The sequence below is a fragment of the Pygocentrus nattereri genome, chromosome 2 (assembly GCF_015220715.1).
Source record: "Pygocentrus nattereri isolate fPygNat1 chromosome 2, fPygNat1.pri, whole genome shotgun sequence".
NCBI lineage: Eukaryota > Metazoa > Chordata > Actinopteri > Characiformes > Serrasalmidae > Pygocentrus > Pygocentrus nattereri.
Genome location: NC_051212.1, coordinates 19,962,161 through 19,978,114, shown reverse-complemented (window position 1 = coordinate 19,978,114; position 15,954 = coordinate 19,962,161). Strand labels below are relative to the sequence as shown.

Sequence of the window (15,954 nt, the reverse complement as noted above, 5' to 3'; positions counted from 1 at the left end):
AGAGACTTTCGTGCCAATACCCCAGTCAAAACATTGTGTGTTTGTTGCGCAATGATCAACACTGTTCTTTGTTTTTCTCCCTTCTCAGCTATTTCATGCATTCAGGTGCCCTCAGGAAAATGTTCTTTACTTTTGCCTCTGCACTGATATGATTATATGGTAATAATGGAGTCATAGTGTGTGAGGTAAACTTCATATCTGAGACCTCCAGGCTCCTACTGTACAATCTTAACCAGCCATAGGACCCTGACCACAGCACAGAAGCAGAAATGACTCCCAGCTGCACTGCCCAATATGGCCTCAGCGGCAAGCCTGGGGCTTTCCCAGCCTCATTATCCCTCAGCAAGTAGCTGTACAGCAGCCATTCATTCTCATGGTAGCGGCAAATTCCAGACAATTCAGACTATATGCATGGCAGATAAACGGGCCACTGCCTCTGAGGTGTGTGAGGTAAACTTCATATCTGAGACCTCCAGGCTCCTACTGTACAATCTTAACCAGCCATAGGACCCTGACCACAGTACAGAAGCAGAAATGACTCCCAGCTGCACTGCCCAATATGGTCTCAGCGGCAAGTTTGGGGCTTTCCCAGCCTCATTATCCCTCAGCAAGCAGCTGTACAGCATTCATTCATTCACATAGTAGTGGCAAATTCCAGACAAGTCGGACTATATGTCTGGCAGATAAACGGGGCACTGCCCATCTAATGGAATGGTGCTGTTCTGCTGATTAAAGGCTGGTTCTGGCTGAGGAGCTAGACCCTGAGCTATGCAACTACAGAGAGGGAGAACTGGAGAAGAGCCAGTCTAGTAGTGAATTAAGGGGCTTGCATTTTTTCTTGTTAAATTCTTTTCACTGAGGTCTCCTTACAACATAAATAGTCATTATTACTTCACACATGACCATTTTCCATCCTCCATCCCTAATTGAAAATGCTGGCTTTGTTCCCGTGCATTTAAGACTGATAAATACAAATGATCTCTGTTCTGACTGGCTGTCCTGTAGCATGCCTCATTCAAAAAGTAGTCCAGACTGAAACTCATAACTAACCTGCTGTAGGTTGACTGGGCTCATGGGGAGACTGGGGAGGGCTGTAACACTTTTTGTCTCAGCCTCTACATTATTCATGCTATACCTTACAAACTTTTATATAATTTTTTTTAAAAGTTACAGTTTACGTAAGAAATGTCAGTGGGCCTATTCAGTTAAAATTTGCCTCATCCTGGTCAGGACTTTTACATTTGTACATTTTACACCTCAGATTAAACTAGAGAATGTGCTGATTTAGACTATATCAGTTGCAACATTAAACCTAATGAGTGCTAACCAAGCTATAATCCAGATGTAAAATCTTACTTTCTTAACTCAAAGTCCAATTTTGTTATACAAATCCTAAGTCTTCAAACGTCCCCTGTCAGCTCAAAAGGTGGGCATGTGAGCAAAGCAGCAGTATTAGCCCTGCAGCTTGTTTCTGTAGGCACAAATACAAATTATGTCTCAAATACTCTTTAACATTTTGATTATAATGTCTGTCCTCCTTTCGTAGCCAATGTTCGACAATTTCTAGAACTTTTATGTGCATCTTTTATACCCCCCTCTCATTTTGATCAGCTTATCATTCTTTGCTTCATAAGTATTGTTTCATTATTTATTTTATTTATTTTGTCTTACTAACTCCCATTAAATAGAATTGAACATAAGATTAGTTTTATGTATATAAAGGGTTTGCAACCACTTTTTAATAAGTGTGAAAATGTTAACAGTATTACTAATTCTGGATTTCTGAATTGCTAAATATTCAGAGTGACCATCAAAGCTGTCCAAAGAAAATGATTTATCTCCACTTTTTCCAATTTCTGTTTTACTGCATCATTGAACCACAACTTTACATCCTGTCAAAAATTTCCTGTTGAATGAACCAATAGGATTGGTCCAAAAATACTTAGAAAAAAATGTCATGACACAGACTTACATTAAAAATGAAGAGCGTTTTTGCCTTCTCTTGTAAAGTTACCATTTTGAAGTTTTTTATTTTTCCTTTTAGGAAGCGATTATGTTTTTAAAGAAAGAGTTGATCTGGCTTAGAAGAATACAGGGAAAACCTGTCTGGTAGGTTTACTGCTGTAAAATCACATGCTTAGCTGCATTAGGTGAGGGTCCAAACAGTGATTACATATAGAAATATAGAACATTCTGGAGCAGCCCTCCCTGTCTTGCCTTTGTGAGCTTGTACAGTCACGGTAACATAATGATGACTACTTCAGAATAATGGTTCTCTCACATGAGCTTCTTTTGTTCTCACACTGATCCAGGCTCAAAGCAGAGACTGAGAGAGCCTGCCTCATGGTCACATGCTACAATTCGGCTATACTGAATTTGTACTGTACTCTCTGAACGGAAAAACCCAAGAGATAATGATCCTAATAACAACAGCTTGCTTCCCAGAACTCTGAGAATGAAGGCTATTACTGTAAACTGAAACTAAAACTAAAAACTATATACATTAAACATCTGCTTCAGAACATAAACTAAATGAGCATGATTATTGCCACTGAATCTAACTGTATCTGAATGAAAAAATACAAAATATTTTTGTTTTTATTTTTTAGGTCAAACAATTTGTGATACTTCTTAGACCTTTATGAGAAAACCATGGTTGGGTGCATAAAAATGCAGGAAGATGCCAGATTGTGCATGTAAATGCTTACAAGTCTGATTTCAAAACTGATAAAATACAGTAAAATGAACTAAAACTATTAACGCCTTCTGAAAAGTAAAAATCAAAACAAAAGACAAATTTACAGATTGAATACCTCAGAAAAAACTACATTAAAAACATAAAACGTTTATCATCTTGGTCAGGATTGCAGTTCATAGGATGATCTGGTGAAATTGTGGGTCCTGGGCTTTATTAACTTCATATTTAAACATCTCGTTCATGGATATGAGTGTATCATACAATGTTCCAGTCTCCTCCCCTGTCATACATACATGGATGACTCAATTTGCATATCAGTAGGTTTTTAATGTGTGTAGTACATTTGATTAACCTCCAGATTTGAATAGTTTCTAGGCCAGGGCTGTTTAAAAGCTTCAGAATCACTGTGACTATCATATTAAAATGAAGAAAAAAACCCCACATATACAGATCAGGGACGACAGTTTAATCTATGTAGCTCATCAAGCCAGAAGAGCTGCTTTAAACACTGAGGTATTTTTGCCTGTGGGTTCTTTTTCTCATCTCTTCTTGTATTGCTGCTCTTGACGCTCTGAAGCATTGAAAGGTGCTTCACATGGGTCAGTGCTACAGTTCTTCGAAATCCAGCACATTCAGACATGATCATCACGCTCAGTGCTCCTAGACATATTATAATGACAATTAAACAATAAACAATGATTATTTTTACAACTCTTTTCATTTAAGTATTTATTAATTGTGTCCGTCATGGATCTCCATGCCCCATTATGCTGTGAATGTGGAGTGGCAAAGAATAGAAATTTGCTGGCAAACATCTTAGAATGTTCTTTGGGACATACATGATCTCATATCTGCAGTATATAGTTTTGACTTAGAATGAGGGTGAGGGGGTGTTAAAGTGTGGGTCACATGGCTGTTAAGATGAATCTGGAGTAAAGTCATATATTGATTAAGAAAACGTAGAGACATGGCGTAGTAGTTAACTAGGAATTTATTTCATTCAAATGTCATCTCATAAGTTGGGGAACTTACATTCTTGTATGTAAGATGTAACAATGTAAAATTGTATGTAACAATTTTTGAAATCATTTTTAAGCATTTAATTGAGTACATTCTTTGTGGGTTTATGAGTTTTTGGGTTCATGTTTGTTTTTCTTTTGATAATGGATAATTTGGTTATGCTCTGGGGGGCAGGGCTTGGCTTTTTAAAAGAGGTACAAAGAGCCCAAATGGGAAGTCTGCTTATGGGACCTGGAGGGGTGAGTCAGATGCCCTGAATGTCAGGGTCTTTGTGATATAGCCTGTTGTCTAGCTGGCTGACTGCAGCTGTGTTTTGTGCAGTTTTTAAATAAAAAAAAATTGTTTCATTGTAAATATATGCATTCATAAAAACTGGAAAAATGGCTAAGAAAAGGACATAGAGCTGCGTGGACCATTGTTATTTGGAAGTCTGATTAACCCCCCTCCTCCCGTCAGCTTGTAAACAGTGTCAGTATTTACAAAATTAGATCATTAATTAAATAATAAGCAAATAGCATTCTATTGGCACAAGAGGCTTATACTAAAGTATACTATACTCTCCTTAAACATCCTTCTCAAGAAATGGAACTCCATGGAAGTCCAAGGTCTAATAAGAACACCATATCCCATGTATGATTTTGATGTCTTCACACTAAAGTGATTATTTACATATTATTATTAGCAAATTTGTTGCAAATTTACTTGCCTTTAAGGGTACACATGGTGTTCTTAACTAACTCGTATTACTGTCAATGTCATGCAAGGCAAATCCATAAGCTCAAAAATCAGGAAACAAGCCAAGGGTCAAAGAACAAGAAAACAAGAAAAGCACAGCTCAGAATTCAGCTTTAAACAGTGCAAGAAACCAGTCCAAACTATGGGGTGTATGTATGCTAGTTAATGTACATGGAATGAGCTGCAGGTGTGCATGGTTCATAGTGAGCAGAGCTTAAGCTGGAGAGCCAATACACTGCCCATGTGGTGACTCTCCTGAAGGGGAAGGCAAGTGGAGCTGGAGTGAGCCAATGTAAAATGGGGCAGGTACAAAACGGACTCTATCCAGACAATGTGGCAGTTATAAATAGGGTAGATAGGGTAAGGAATCATATGGAACATTTGGAATCACTTTCCATATAAATAGCTGTTAACGTATACATTGCATACAATATAGATTGAAATATTATAAACTACACACAAAAATGTAAACTAATGGTTTATTCATTTTTAAATAATAGTTCCTATATGGGAATTGGACCTGACAAAATAGACAATGGCTGTATGTACAAGATGCTTATAATTATATATTGCATTGGTAAACAGTGACTATTACAGCCAGGCCTTCAATTCAGGCCATAAAGTTCAAATCTCTGTCAAAATTACAGGCATCCATAGTTTGATTACCAGAAATTATTAGGCCTAGATGACATTATGGGATCTACACTGACATATTGTTACTACACTGCTCCTAACACTCACACACATCCTCCAAAATTTAGTCTTTAGGCCTCACAGGCTGCATATATCATTGCAGGTCATTAGAAAGCTCAGTCAACAGTGGAAGAAAAAATGCTTCCTCTCCTGATGACACTATTGACAAAAGCTCAAAAAGTCTAAAATATAAATATGAATGACCCTGTGGCAGTGTGTTGTTTGTTATGCCCAAGCCAGCACTGGATCTTCTTAGCTGGTGAACACCACCAGAAAGATACGAGCTGATCTTAGCGGGCTCAAGCTACTAAGTGCAGTTCTTTATAGATCCTTTGCAAGAGCACTAAGCCAAAACAACACACAGTAACTACACCTCAGCTCTCAACATAAAGCTGCTTGTTGGACACAACACACACACACACACACACATTTTCTAAGCCGCTTCTCCCTCAGGGTCGCGGGGGGGTGCTGGAGTCTATCTCAGCAGTCATCGGGCAGGATACACCCTGGACACATCACCAGTCCATTGCAGGGCGGACACAATACAGCTCTATGCAAATCAAAGACCACCCTTCATTTAAAAAAACACAAGAGTTCCTGAGATCACAAAAATGTGATCTCAGTGATTTTGACCTTGGCATTAATGTTGGTGCCAGACAGGTTGGTTTCGATATTTCTGTACCTCTGATCTCCTGGGATTTTTACAGACAGCAACCTCTAGAGTTCACTCAGAATGGTGCAGTAAAGAAAAAACACTGAAATGTAGCTCTAAGTTTGAAATGCCTTGCTGATGAAAATGCCAAGACTGCTTTGAGCTGACAGAAAATCTATAATAAAGCAGTTAACTATTCTGTACATCTGTGGCGAGAGGAAGGAGCAGGAGGTGGTGTAACGATGTGGGGAATGTTATCTTGGCACAATTTGGGCCCATTAATACCAGTCAATCATTGCTTGAATGCCACAGCATATTTGAGTATTGTTGCTGATCCCATTATGACCACAGATTACTTAATTATCTTCTAATGGATACTTCCAGCATAATAACACACCAAGTCACAAAGCAAAATCAATCTACGATGTTCTTCAGCGGTCTTACCAGTCACCCGATCTGAATCCAACAGAACACCTTTGTGATGTGGAAGAACTGGAGATTTACAGCATGAAAGCACACCTGAATTTTTTCCAAAGTGTTGTGGAAACTTGTGAAGCTTTATTGAGAACAAAGAGAGGCCCTACCAAGTATTATTAGTATAGTGTTCCTAATAAAGTGCTTAGTGAGTGTAGAGAAAATGGGACAACTGTAAAAAACCTTGTAGACCATCAAAACTATCACCATCAAATAAACAGTAGTTAAAGCTTTCATCTTTGAGAGAGGAGAAAATCGAGCTCCACTCCTGCTTTAGATCTGAAGAAAACCACAGGTGCTTCTGTTCTTCATTCCACTGTGAGAAGGCAACTCAACACTTTTCTGCTAAATATATATATTTTTCCTGCTGCTGAAAATAAGTAAAAAAAATCATACTTACTGGCTACTTTAAAGCACAAGGGGCTCTCTCACTTTTGCACAGTATTTAATGTATGTACGAAGAGCATGAGCTTCTTTTGTGGATGATGTATTATGAGCCAACAAGTGCTTTGATTTCTCATCATTTTCTGACATATAAAATGTTCCTTAATTATATCTCATATTGTCATAAGATAATAGTTGCCTTATAAATTATATAAACATTTAATGATTCATACCAGCATGATTGCTTAAGTATGTGATTTATTCATTTAAATCTGATGATACATAGATTGTTGTACCATTGATCCAGGTAGCATTATGTAAATGGTTTTTGACAAAATAAAAATAAAAATGTTTGTTAACATAAGTTTTCATATTTGCATAAAACAGACTTTTTTGTATAGTATTAATTAGTTTACAGATGACACTGAAGTACAGTTTAGTACAAAAATATATAGGTGCTACATGAAGCAGCTTCTGTAAGTGCTTTAGCTAGTGATAATAGGCTTCTTTAAACTTGATATAATATATCTCGATCATCTGATTAATCTATAAATATTCAGTAATGCATTAGAAACATGGAGAGTTTCTTCAGTGTCCCGCCATGTGCTGAGGCTGCTGAGGTACGTTAGGCATTGGAGGTTGATAAGCAGGGCTCACCGATGCATTTACAATCACTTGGGGCTGCTGACGATGCTTTAGCTCTCTGGCTATCTGGCACCACACACAGAGTGAACAGCAGGTGGACACACAGCAGTCATCACACATCGTGCCCTTAAAAGAGAAAAACAGCAGGAGAGAGAAATCATATAAACTACAATATAACATCTAGCTATGAAAGTCAAATCAGCCTGGATAGTCTGGACATACACACACAGAGTATATAAAGATCTGAACATCCCTGGTCAAATGGCATGCTTTGGTGATTTTCTAAGTGAAAATAAGTCAACACATCCCGTACAGGAAACGTAAATACAGTCATTTTCTAAAATTTATTTTTTCATTTTAATCCACAAAATCAAATCACATTAATTTTCATATCACATTTACACAGGTGTGAAGGTGAGTGAAAATCATAGGTGCATAGCCCCCTTGTACATACAAAAAATATATAATAAGAAAAAAGAACACACATGCAGCTGTACACATTTCTGTACATGCAATTTGTGAGTTATCTTTGTTAGATAAAAGAGATGCATATATTCCAGATTATACAAGATATAGATAGAAGATGTGCAAGATGTCACTCTTTAAGTGCAGGTACGCATCTATCTGCTAGAAGTTACAGTTACAGTAGGATTGGCGTGAGTCTGTTTGAGGTGTGGGTGTGGTGTGGATTGTCCATGGTCATGATCATCGTCATGGTGATGATTCTGAAGTGTAGTGACTATATCTGTTTATTTGCTAAGTTTAACAGATTTAACATTTAAGAGAAAATAACATCACAGGAAAATGGCCATTTCCACTGTCAGGGCAATAACTAAGAAGTATAAAACAACTGGAGATGTTAAGCATCTGCCAGGAAGAGGACATATGTCTACACTGACCCCACAAACAGTAAGAAAGATGGTTTGAGTGGATAAAGAATCTACAAAAATCACAGCTGTGAAACTGCATACATTAGTTAAGTCTTGAGATCAAAATGTCTCCCAGACTACAAGTTAATACCATATATATATATACATACATATATATACATACATACATACACACACACACACACATACACACACACACATATATATATATATATATATATATATATATATATATATATACACATATATATATGGTGATTGGGGGTGTTGCCAGAAGATAGCCCCTGCTGTCAAGGACCAACAACCTCAAGTACCTACAGTATGGAACTTATTACGCATTGAGGGAGGTGTTTTAAGAACATTTTTAAAACTTCAAATTTTAGTTTGGGAAATACATTCATACATAAACACCTCATGTCACTGTTTACATTGCCATAGAAATCATTTACACTTTGTTTAAGTCAATAGAAACATACATTCTAATGACACTGTATACCTCAATACTAATCAATAATTCATTGAGACTTTGGAAAGTAATGTTTCCATTAGGGTTTTTATAAATGTAAATACAGCTAAACTGATGTTCCAACGCATCCATTCTCCCAGCTCAGAGCACTGTGTACCTGAATGCGGTATCTCTCTCTCATGGAGCTCCTCATAGCGAAGGTGAGAGGTGGAACCAATGCCCCAAAGCATGTTTCCACCAGGGGGAGGCAGAAGCACTCTCCAAATCTTTCGCTTGTGTTACACATCAAGCAGTAGGGGCACCAAAATCCAAGACAGCCTGTGCTGATACAAACGCATAGTATTTGTACAAAGTAATAAAAACGATTAGGCCTTACTAAAAATAAAATAAATAAATAAATGTACCTTATGGGACTGACGAAAACAGTGATTATAATAATATTTAATAAGGTATGAACAAATTTTTCTGGCGAAAATCAAATTCTCTCTCTCTCTCTCTAATATATATATATATATATATATATATATATACACACATTATATTCTGATAGTCCAAATCAAACGTCCTCACAAGCTAATTTAAGGAGCACATGGTAATAATATTAGCAAAAATGCAAACTCGTGTAATGTCTTGTATTCACACCTATTAGACGCACAAACAAATACACACAGACACTCACAGATGCCCATGTCCTCACAGCAGTCACATATCCCACTACTCCACTTGCCGCTCTTTGGGCTGTCTGGAGACTGGAATGCCACTGGCTGCATCATAACTGTAGGAATGGCCATCATGACTGCACACACAATGGGACACACAATGACTTCAAACACACTGACCTGGCAATGAAAGTGCAAGAACAAAATTGTTTTTTATACAAAAATGTATACAGCAATCTGCTGATTTGATACTTCAAATTTCGGGCTAGTTTTAGCTCATGGTGGGTGGGTTTTATAAAGAATTTGTACCATTTTTTTCTATATTTCTGCATAAATCAATTGTTAAATAAAGTCATTCATAGTGTATTGATATAAAATGGGTCATTTACATTTACGGCATTTTTCTGACGCTCTTATCCAGAGCGACTTACAATTTGATCATTTTACACAGGTAGGCCAAGGTGGTGTTAGGAGTCTTGCCCAAGGACCCTTATTGGTATAGTGTAGGGTGCTTGCCCTGGTCGAGGATTGAACCCCAGTCTTCAGTGTAGAAGGCAAAGGTGTTACCCACTACACTAACCAACTACCACGTCATTGTAGAGAGATTTGCAAACTCAGATTTATTTACAGTGGTGGTGACAGCTGGTTACCAGGGGTTGCTATTTCGACAATGCAAATATAGCCATTTCTTTACCACACGTCATCCTTTTTAGCATGTGTGGATGCAGTGACAAATTGTGTTCACAGACTGGTTTCTGAAAGCTCATGCAGTGATTTCCACTAACGAATAATGTCTGTTTTTAAGGCAGCTGCCTGACATCCTGAAGATCAAATGGTCATCCAATATTGTTTTTTCAGGCTTGTCCCTCTCTGAATTATTTGATGATATAATGTAAGGTAGATGATGACATCCTCAAGTTCTTCGCTATTTTACGTTGAGAAACATTATTCTTGAATTGTTGAATGCGCAGTCTTCACAGAGTGGTGACCCCCTTCTCATCTTAATTTCTGAAAGATTCAGCCTCTCCCTGCTCTTTATACACGATCATGTTACTGCCCTTTTGCTTGTTGACCTAATTAGTTGTGAGATGCGCCACCAGGTGTTTTTTCCAGTATTACACTTTACCAGTATTTGTTGCCGCTGTTCCAAATTCTTTGAAATGTGTTGCTGGCATCAAATCTAAAATAGTCATATATAAAAAAACAACGCCAGAATATTATATGTTGTCTTTGTATTACTTTCAAAATGATTTGCTAAAATTACTTGATTTATTTAATAAAATGAGTTTAAATGATTTGCATATTCAGTTATTGTTAAGTCCATTTTTACTGTTTTGCCTTTTTTCCACAAATTCCTATCACTTCATTAATCACATCTCAGTTAGATGAAACTAATATGGTAGAATATTCCTTCTGCTTCATATACAGATTTGCTACTAGAAAGAAGTTTGCTTATCATGTGAAAATCGTGAACACTGTGTATGACTGTTAAAGAATCGGACAGTTTGCAGAGTCAAGGCCAATTTGACTAGATACACACAAAAACAAAACCGCCTGTGTGGTTTTTATGTGAGATCTCATTCATTGCATTATATCCCCACCCAAAACAGTCTGCCATGAAGCTCTGTTTTTTCAACTCTCTAGGACAAATGCATTAGCCCTGTAGGGCCTGTTTTGCCCCTGTTCACAACAATCAGGAGAAGAAAGCAGTTCTCCTTACATTGTATTCATCACTAAGGGAAACAGAACTCACATGGTGAAATATGAGATGTTGACATAAAGAGATTTTATTTTCCCTGAAAAGCTCAATATACCATTGGCCCACCTGCTTTACCTTGCAAATTTACTCCTTTAGCCTTACGTTCTAAGCCCCAGAAATGCATTTGCACTCAAATTCAAATCATGTTGTTTCCTTCTTCCCTGTGGTCCTCTTGCCATTTGGTACTATAGTCTGTGTGCTGTTTACATTGAGTTATATGTTCTTTTTAAACATTATTTAGTTGCATCCGTTATTATAGATGTAAAGAATGAACTAATTGCCAGCATTGTCAAAATTACTGTCGGGGACTGAAAAAATCAGGATTTGTAAAACACTGCTAAATGAAGTTGTGAGCAAGTGCCCTCCTCCCGAAAACTCTTAATTCAGGTTTTCAGTAACCAACAACGTAAAGAAAAATGTTCTGTCACAGCCACAGATCACTATAAGTCTGAAACACACCCTGAAGTTACCCTTTTATTTTACATTATTTTGGCACTAAATGGTCATGTACCTTTTCTTAACATCTAAAATGTATCTTAACATTAAAATTAAGTGTAAAACTGTTCCATAAATTAAAATATCTACAAAAGGACTTCACAAATCCATTACTGTTTTTTTTTACTTTAACTTCCTTATACAATCAAAGAGTGTACAGTCTAATAGAATTCTTTATAGTATACATTTGACAAAACTAAATAATTAAAGGATGCATCTTATTCAGTCTCTACAAAACTTTAAAAAACACAAATATACACACCTAAACATATTAGATTTTGACATACAGCACAGATATCCAATGTCTATATGTATATTAACCCCCTCAAAAAAACTAATACATAGTTAGTATCAGTAAATATATACAACATAAAGCATGGGAATATCTGGTGTATATAAATACCAGAAAAGACCTCACAACATACCTGTTAGCAGTGGGATTTCAGGTAGGTGTGTGTGTGTTTGTAGTGAACACAGAGTGGCGGGTCAGTCTGGCAGGCTGCAGGTGGGTGAAGACGTCAGCAGGATGTGCACAGGTAGAGGAAGGCGGGGTCAGAAATGGGTGGCTTTCAAAGGACACTGTGTTGTGGTAAACTGCCTACAATAAGGGCATTGAAAACATGTGGAAAAATATTCTTACGAATGGATGAGCTCAAAATGGAATAAGCGCTTATTTACTTTCTGATTGTCGTACTTCCAAGAAATGCAGTTTAACAGCCTCTCACACAGTTAATCAGAACTGAAGAGAGAGAGAATATTGATGGAGGAAGAGTATAAGAATGCAGAGAGACAATGGAGAGAAGGAGAATGTGTAAGGTACTAAGAAAGAGATAGGGTGAGAGATTTGTGTGTGGAGAGAAAGATAGAGTGAGAGAGAGAGAGAGAGAGAGAGAGAGCGAGAGAGAAAGCGAGAGAATGAGAGGGAGTGCGTGTGAGAGAGACACTGTGTGGATGGAGGGAGAGTATAAGAAAGCAGAAAGAGAGAGTCAGGTGTTGATCTGAGATGAGCTCTCAGTCTGTAGCATCATGTCTATGATAAGATGACATGTAAATGCATATTTAGACACATCAGCGTTAATGGTTCTTTACACACAGGACACAGAAACTAAACTCTAATCCCTCGAATGAAGACTTGATTATTACAGCATGGCACTTCTTTATTCTGGCAAGCAATGCTCTGATGTTTTGGCTCATTTTACACTTGATGTGATTTGTGCATAGATTGCACACAAGAAAGGAATTTTTGCCCACCCATTTGGCCAGAAGGCCAGTAAGTCTAATAACATGCGGAAAAGTGAAAAAACAAATATGACATAATGATTGACGTTGTGTCGTTTGCATAAATTTACGAGGAAATTATATTAGACTAGATTTCCTATATCGGGCCGCAAAGGGGAATTCCAGCAATTTCTCCAATTTTCTGGATAATTCAGTCCTTGAGATGTAATCAGATTCATTCAGAGTGGCTTGGTGTGAAATGACTCACTGAAATACTTACAGAGCCAGATTTCTTTACAGTGGTGGTGACAGGAACCAGATGTCTGCAACACAAATATAGCACGTTTATTTACTGTCTAAAATCACCAGTGAACCAACATATATTCTACGTTTTTATATGTAATGATGATGGTAAAATAGTCATAAATCTGAAAGGCAAAAAAACCCACATTTTCTTTGAGGACTATTTTGCCTTGCAACACCCTGCATGTACCCATCTGCCATGAATGAATTAAAATAAATGGATTAAAATTTTACATTTTACATGAAACCTTCATCACAGGGCTATCACAAAACAGTTTCTCAGGCGTCAGGCAGAATATATCTAACTACTTCATGTAACAACTTTCTGTGAAGGAGCATTCAGAAGCACTTCAGTTCTCTGGTTCCAATCCCCATCACTGCGAACAAATCTGACTCTGCAAGTCTCTCCAGAGTGGAACATTTCACATTAAGGCACTTGGTTTACACCTCAGCCGTTTAAGTATGTAGAAATTGTGAAAAATTGGTGGAGTTCCCCTTTAAATGAATGCGCACACACATATCATTAGTATAATATAGTAGCTTTCTACTACTAGAGTATAGTATGTTTTTCAAACCATTTATTGTTTTTCAATGTTAATTCACCCAATGAATTACACAATGTAAATTCAATTGTATTATACAGACTCAGACTGACGGAGAAGCGGCTTAGAAAATGGATGGATGGATGGATATAGGCTGCGTTTCTTTACTGGTACTTCTTGATCTGAGCGCAGCTTTTGATACAATAGATCATAATATCCTCCTAGAAAGATTAGAGAAAATGGTCGGTATAACTGGAACTGCCTTATCGTGGTTCAAATCATACTTGACCGATCGTTTTCAGTTTGTGAGGGTAAATAATATACCCTCCAATTATACAAAGGTTAGATATGGAGTTCCACAAGGCTCTATCTTAGGACCGTTATTATTTACGTTATACATGCTCCCCCTGGGCAAAGTTATTAGAAAACATAATGTTAATTTTCATTGTTATGCAGACGACACGCAGCTCTTCATATCAGCCAAACCTGATGACAAACAGAGAATAAAGAAAATGGAGGATTGCGTAAAAGATGTGAAATCATGGATGTCACACAACTTTCTTCTATTAAATAGTGATAAAACAGAAGTTCTTCTATTAGGCCCTAAAGCTGCTAGAAATAAATTATCACACCTAATGTTGAATCTGGCCGACTTCTCAGTCACACCTGGTTCAACAGCTAAAAATCTTGGCGTTATCATAGATTCAGATCTAGCATTTGATAAACACATATCTAATGCTACTAAAACAGCTTTTCTACATCTCCGTAACATCGCCAAGCTAAGAAATGCTTTATCCTTACATGACGCAGAAGAATTAGTACATGCCTTCATTACGTCAAGGCTAGACTACTGTAATGCGCTACTGTCAGGATGTTCTAGCAGTAACTTAAATAAACTTCAGCTAGTTCAAAATGCTGCAGCCAGGGTCCTTACTAAAACTAGAAAATTTGACCATATTAGTCCAGTCCTATCAGCTCTTCACTGGCTTCCAGTCAAATTCCGCATAGACTATAAAATTCTCCTGTTAACGTATAAAGCCCTACATGGGCTCGCTCCTGAGTATCTGAGAGACCTTATCTCCTATTATGAACCACCACGATTACTTAGATCACAGGGTGCTGGCTTCCTAGTAGTTCCCAAAATTCAGAGAAGCTCTGCAGGAGGAAGAGCTTTCTCTTATAAAGCGCCCCAACTCTGGAATAATCTCCCCGATAATGTTCGGGACTCAGACACAGTCTCAATCTTTAAGTCTAGACTAAAAACTTACTTGTTTAGTTTAGCTTTTGGTAGTTAATGTTAATTCCCTTTAGATAAGGCTGCAGATCCAGGGGTTCATGGACATAGTGAATTGTGGGTAAACTGAGATGCTGGTGCTGCTGTCACTCACTACATGCAGTCACTCAGGTTTGTGGACGGTGGAGTGGGTGAATGCCAGTGTCTCAGGGAGCCTCCGTGTCTATGTTACCTTCTGGCTCTCTCCCTTTAGTTAGGCTGTTATATTCAGACCTGCCGGAGTCATTAGTCACACTCTGATAATTTTTTACATTTTCTGTTCTTCATAAATCCAGTCTAAACTAATTCCTAAATCTTTCCTTCCTCCGAGTTACTGACTGTCCACCGGTCCGGCCCAATACTGATGGATGTCCCACCCTCAAGTCCCCCTGTCCCCCTGATTGACCAGACTGATGGAAGTTTCTGGAACGCAGCTTCTCCACTACAGATCACATCCAAATCTATATGAACTCTAATTGTTTCCACTGTTGATTATACACACCTGAATATATTAGAACTGCGTGGATGTAAAATTGACTTTTCAATGTTTAACTTATAAGTTGTCTGACCAGTGGTAGGATGGTCCCCCCTTTAGATGTGAGTCTTGGTCCTCCCGAGGTTTCTTCCTCCTCCAGCTCTGAGGGAGTTTTTCCTTGCCTCAGCGCTCACGGGGGTTCTGTATATTCTGTATATTATGTTCAGTGTTTTGTCTGATTCTCTGTGCTGTGATTCCCATTTTTGTAAAGCTGCTTTGTGACAACATCAGTTGTAAAAAGCGCTATATAAATAAATTTGATTTGATTTGATTTGATATACAGACTCAGCTTAATATTATAGTTTATACTGTGATAAGGTGATTTTGGCTATCAAAACAGCCTGTCTGGTAGCATTTTCTGATTTACATACAGGTTACCTACTTATAAATATGTGCTACACCAGGATATTTCAACAACACAGAACACCAGCAAACCATAAAAGGAAAGCAACGTGTCAGGTGCAATACCCGTCCTCGCCACCAGAGGCCAGCCTCACCCGAATAATGACATCC

At 37.8% G+C, this 15,954-nt stretch overlaps 1 protein-coding gene across 1 annotated transcript; it reads right to left on the bottom strand.

Moving 5' to 3' along the window:
• Positions 1-6,947: 6,947 nt before the first annotated feature.
• ponzr6 (plac8 onzin related protein 6) lies at positions 6,948-12,037 on the bottom strand. The gene is made up of 4 exons (XM_017710236.1): positions 11,996-12,037; positions 9,337-9,453; positions 8,815-8,975; positions 6,948-7,427 (listed from the first exon to the last, which is right to left on the bottom strand). Exons 2-4 carry the CDS (start codon positions 9,449-9,451, stop codon positions 7,245-7,247), a joined length of 459 nt encoding a protein of 152 aa, XP_017565725.1. The 5' UTR covers positions 9,452-9,453; positions 11,996-12,037; the 3' UTR covers positions 6,948-7,244.
• Between the last annotated feature and the right edge of the window lie 3,917 nt (positions 12,038-15,954).